Here is a 6,003-nt window from a genome sequence, read left to right on the forward strand (position 1 = left end):
GAGCAATTTGGATTTTATCTGCATCCTTATCTCTGTGCCTTGAAACTAAACTAGTACATTGTCCAAGAAAAGAATATGACCTTGCTGTCTGTGTGAGCTACGTCTGTGTCTCTCTTTGACACAAGACTAAGAAGCGAATACAGTTCACTCCAGGCAGTTAACCAGCCTGTGGCCTTTATTTGCAGCCATAGCGTTCGTGTTGACTGTGGTGATTTTGTGCTCAGGGATGCTGCGTTAAACTAAATGTGCCTACTAAAAGCAGTTATCAAACATCATATAACATGGTAAATGAACAAAACCATTATCACATGTTTGTTTATTTACTTGAATTAGGTTTTTTAATTCTGCATGGATATGGCAAATGCCAGTACTTATTGTCATGTTCAATATGTTTTTGCTGGTTGGTTTAGGGAGGCTGCCATTTAATGTTTTACAGGAGTTAGATTTGATCATGTGCCAACAGTGTTGAGATGTTAAGATATTCAAATAGGATTGCAGTTTAATTTATTTTTATTTTAATCTAACACTGAGAAAATTGATTTCACGGTTGCAGATTAGCCTATTTATAGAGAGATGTTTTTCTTTATTAGTATGCATTCTGATATTAAATGTAAAATCTCTTCATAAACACGCTGCACATGATCACTGTTCAAGTTCTGGTCAGCTCAGAATGTTTAATGGCTTTTCAATATTTCGTACCATAATAAGTTCTGTACATATAGTGCAAGTTTATGGTATATACAAATAGATAGAAAGAAAGGCCACTTTGCAAAAACTGAATGTTTAGTGAAAAACAGCCTGGTTTGTCTTTTGTTGTAAATTAACCCCTCATTGTTCTGTGTTATAATACCTGAGACAAGACAAAGGGGCTTTACACGGTACACAATACATCTTTTTCTTGGCTAATACAAACCTGCTTGGGTGATTAATGAAGAGTTTCAATGTAAAGAAGCATCTTTTTATGTCTTTGCATGTTCATTTCCAAATTTGCTTGGATCCATATAACTGATTTAATCGTATTTGATCTTAAGACCATCTGGTAATACATAATAGTTTGTTCTTCTCTGTCTTAATCTGTCCTGATTTACATGAAGAGGTTTGATGTAGCACACGTTAGAGGCTTACCCAGTTTGTTGACTTGCATCCTCTTTAGATAAAGCAGCCAAGTCATTACAAATATGAATTATATTATATAAATATAATTAATATATAATCACAAATTAACAAATAATCCATGGTTTGCATCCAAGCAAATATATATTTGATCACCCTTTACTAATTATGTTGTACAAATAGTATTTCCTTTGGTTTGTATGCGATGTGAGTTCCAAGCAACCCTTTGGGAAAACATAAGACTCATAGCCATTTGCTGCAGCTTCCTTTACAGTAATGACTAACTGGCAATGTGTGGGATGAATTTCCATCAAGTATGTCTTGTGGTCATATCGTGTGATCGTGGTTATCATTTCATTTAAAATAAAGTGTTATGTTAATTAAGTTAGCATACTTGTATACACTTTCCATGCTGTCTACAAAGACAACTCTATATATACTTTATGTTGGAGGATATCATTTAGATACCCATCTATAATTCTGACCAGGAAAGTGAATCAGTCATTGGAAACTCGTCCCTGTCCAGTCACTTCCTACTCAGCATGTACTGCATGTGTTTCTTTTCTGCTGCGTGATAGCCAGGTTGCTTTGCTGCCTGAGTTTGAGTCCACAATTGATGCCATTGTTGTTTCTCCTGTTTGTATCATCTCTTCCTTTGTTCTTCACATTTTTTCATTCACATCTCTGACATTTTCCTTTCCTCCCTTCATGTCGTTTTCACCACACTACTGGTCACATGCTTTTTGCATAAAAGCAACCAATACTTGGCATGAAGGACTTGTAACCTTCTCTTAGCCGTTGATCTGCCGCCACCTGCTGGTTGTTAATGCAGTCCAAATATTCAGAGCCTGCTTTGCTCCAGTTTGTTCTTGACAGATGAGTTGGTTCGAGTGCTTTGAATGTGAAAAGTTGTTATGTGAATGAGCATGTCGAGACTCAAGCTCATTCTCTGGCCTATATCATGTTCTGCTTTGGTCTTTTGGTGAGGGTTAGTCAGTGCCTTGATTTCAAACTGCTGCACAAAAAGAAAACTGGTGCTAGATGAAAAAATATGCCTATGTATTAATTTCCTTTACTTTATTTTGGCTTTTTAGCTCGTCTTGCCTGTATGCGTTGTATGATCATTCAAGTTGAATCTGATACATTTATATTTTAATCCTTTAGGTGTACCAGTGAAAGCACAGAGTGTGGATACACCATCAGAGTCGGCAAAGAGAGCGTCTGAACCGGTACCAAAGCCCAGCCAGGCCCAGAAACCTAGCCCAGGGCCAGTTCAGAAAGCAGCTGAGGCTCAGAAGGCCCCGGTCCAGAGGGCCGCCTCGGTCACAAGGCCTCCAGTGGCGAGGCCTCCTCCCCCAATGCTGAGAGCCACTTCTGTCGCAAAGTCAGCCCCAGATTCTTCCTCTACCCCAGCCAAAGCTTCACCACCATCCCCAGCTAGAGCAGCTGCTCCACGCTCTCCTCCAACCAAAGTAGCAGCACCAGTCCGAGCCCCAGCCCCAGTCCCAGCACCAGCTCCAGCACCTGCCACTGCCCCAGCCCCTGCCCCTGCCCCTGCCCCAGCCTCCCCCTCAGCCTCAGCTCCTACCACAGAGCAGCCCAAGCCCCAGCCTCAGGGCTCCCCATCCCCAGCTCCTGGCAAACCAAAAGAGCTGCCACCCAAACCCACACCACCTGCAAAGCCAATCCCTCCAATTCGCAGGAATTCAAAGCCGCAGATCCAGCCAAAGCCACAAACCCCGCCCCCTGTCAAAGCTTTACCTAAACCCCAGCCCACTGCCCCAGCAGATGCCTCCGCAGCCCCTGCCCCAGCACAGGTTCAGTCCCCTCCTCAGGCAGAGTCTACGGCTAAGGCTCAGCCACAGGCCAAGCCGGCCTCTCCTTCCCAAAACCCAGAGCCTGTCCCAGCGGAAGATGCAGAGGCCCCTGCTGAGGGCGAGGCCGCTGTGGACGAACAACCAGGATCCCAGCCAAAAACCCACCCTCTTCTGAAGTAAGAGCCGTCTTGTCAGCACAATGGGCCATACTTTGTGATTTAAATACAAAACTGATTTAAATATCTAAATCCTTTCTTTGATAATTTATCAAAAAATATTTGTTGTTTTCAAAGTGTCTTTTAAGTGTTCCAGGTTATAACCTACTGAAACTATGAAATGCACACTTTGTTTTAGCCCTCACTATTTAGCATAAGCAGTATATAAAGATATGATATGTGGTTTATTATAAAATCCTTTTAAGCAGATGTAAGGTCCATTTTCTTTTTGTTGATGTATGAGTCAGCGACTTTAAGTCCTCTCTATGAATTGCTTGGTAGTATATTAACGACAATAGTAAAACACATTTCATAGGAAGTTATTATTCTAATGACTTGAACATTTCCTTATATCTGCTTATATCTAAATTATGTGTTATAAACAATATATTAAATGTTCATATATTGCTTATAATCAATGGGGGGAGGGGGGTAAGGTACAATGTCAACATTTAAGAATGTTTTCAAAGATCATTGTACAATATAGTGTTTTTGACTACCCTCCTTACTTTTCCCTCTAACTTACTTTATTTACTGCGTCCCGTCCTTCCTGCTCTCCCTCCTCGCCCATTTGCTCTCCCCCCTCCCTTTTCCCTCCCTCCTCCCTTCCCAGTAAGTCCCAGTCCCTGACCAATGCCTTCAACGCCTTCAGCGACTCCTCTTTCTTCCGCGGGGCCCCGAGCACCGGAGGTGACGGCCAAGACGAGGAAAAGGCTGAGACCATTCGCAATCTCCGAAAGTCCTTCGCCAGCCTTTTCTCTGACTAGACACAGCCAAACTGTAGTCAGCCCCTTTTGGATCCTGGCCCCCCCTTTTACTGTTGGCCAGTGATGACTTGATTGATATTAAATGTGAACAAGTCTGAGATTAAACTTTGTGTGTTTACTGTACTGTATCCCCTCTGTCCTGGTACCCTCCTCTTCCCCACTTTCAAATACTCTGTGTGAGTGACAGTGAGGCCTGCTGGGTAGGATATTCAGAGAATGTTGCTTTGCCAGAATTATTGGACTGAAGGAGTTACGTCATTGATATAGACAAGTATAGAATAACAACATATTTATTTTTCCCAGAGCAAACTTTAAGGAACTGTTTCTGAAGTACATAAAAAGATAATTAGAGACTACAGACAAAATGTACATACAGTATATATATAAATATATATAAATATAAAGTAAATGAATACAAATATATATCACTTTAAAAGAGAGATAAGCCACTTATAGGAAATAAATAGTGAAATATTTTTACTTAGCTTTTGTCAGTGACATAACTCTTTCATTAAGTGGCTGGGTTCATACACATTATGAAAAATGATTTTTGACGTTTTATGGTTTCCCCCACAGTGAATACGTTTTGGTTAGTAAGTGAAAGTATGTGAGTAAAAAAGAAAAAAAACGACTGGGGATTTTTTGATGGGTAAATCAAGCTGTTGTGTCTCTTGGGAAAATGACTAATGGGCTCGTCATTACTGCCCCCTTTTTGTCTAAATGCCTTGAAGTTCAATGTCATGTTAGGGAGTCCGAAATATGTGTTCATCCGTGTTCAATTGTTATGCATGGCTCCTCCAATGGCTCAGTGTGACTTTCAGAGAAGAAGGTGAACTCTATCATTGTTGAGCCCTACGTTGCCTCTCTCTCTCTCTCTCTCTCTCTCTCTAGATGTTGTAGCTTTATTGTGAACATGTTTTCAATTCAGCTACGTTTGTTAGCTGTGCAGACCTGGGTCGATTACAAATTGAGATTCATTCCTTCACTTCAAGTGTTTGATTAAGTATTGCAGGCAGGATTTATTGCCAATGGTTTGAGAATATTGGTGACTGAACAATCAATCCTGATAAGTAACTGAATGCATTTCAAAGAGTAAAAAGACACATCTGTAGCTGTGACTGGTGATTTCTTGTTTCACCTCTGTGTAGATCTATCAACAGTATTGTAATGTAATGATTATTCTCATGAAGACATTGAGACAGTAGTGCAATAACACCTCAACTTAACTGTTGAGTGCTGTCACCCTATTATAAATATAAATACATACAGGATATGTATAAAATATACAGGATATGTATCTGTTACCTTACTCTTACATTCCCTTTAAGATTCCTTTCAACCACAACTTTCCAGGTTGCTTTTTACCGCAGATATAACACTGGTTTTCAGATGAATATGCCATGTTTAACTGTTGGTTCCTGTGATGAATCCTTTTTGTGTTGTGGGACTGAATTTAAGGCAACCTGGAATGAACCCAGTGCGATGACTGGTCATTTTCAGCTCAGTTGCTGCATTTCAAGATCATATGTGTACAAAAAAAGAAAAAATATCTCAAAATGTAAGAACCGCTAATCAACCTGTCTGGTGATCCATTTCCAGTACTACGTTGCAAGTCATTTAAAACATATTGTATTTGTATGTAAGTGTCATCTCAGGAGTTTATTTTTTGTAATATATTGATTGATTTATATTTTTGAGGCTCCATATTTATGGTAAAGTATATATTGTTTGTTTTGTATTGTGTTTTTATTCGTAACACAATACTGCTTTGCATGATCTGGTGACTGATGATGTTTTTTTCTGTACAGATAAAAGTTAATAAAGATGTGATTCCATCATTCCACTCATTCATTAAATACAATTAATGCTTTTTATTTTACAATGTTTTATTCTAAGGACCACATAGTAAAGATCGGATTCATTTGTAAGGCTTTTAAGGTTAACTAATTAGAATGAATGTTTTTAATACAACAAAAGTTTGCAGTTTGTGATTTCACTTCATCAATGTGATTTATATATATATATATATATGCCAGTATTCAACCAACTGCAACATTTATTCTTACATATACAACAGTATATCTTAAAATA

General features: G+C 39.3%; 1 protein-coding gene across 1 annotated transcript in view; it reads left to right on the plus strand.

The window, feature by feature from the left end:
- The window catches only part of syn2b (synapsin IIb), an 81,563-nt gene extending 75,790 nt beyond the window's left edge, over nt 1-5,773 (plus strand). The window contains exons 12-13 of the mRNA XM_034083219.2: nt 2,278-3,106; nt 3,759-5,773. Of these exons, the coding sequence (XP_033939110.1) occupies nt 2,278-3,106; nt 3,759-3,912 (983 nt within the window). The 3' untranslated portion in view covers nt 3,913-5,773. The remainder of the gene's footprint in view (nt 1-2,277; nt 3,107-3,758) is intronic.
- The last annotated feature ends 230 nt before the right edge of the window (nt 5,774-6,003 follow it).

Source organism: Pseudochaenichthys georgianus, chromosome 5, assembly GCF_902827115.2.
Source record: "Pseudochaenichthys georgianus chromosome 5, fPseGeo1.2, whole genome shotgun sequence".
NCBI classification, from domain to species: domain Eukaryota; kingdom Metazoa; phylum Chordata; class Actinopteri; order Perciformes; family Channichthyidae; genus Pseudochaenichthys; species Pseudochaenichthys georgianus.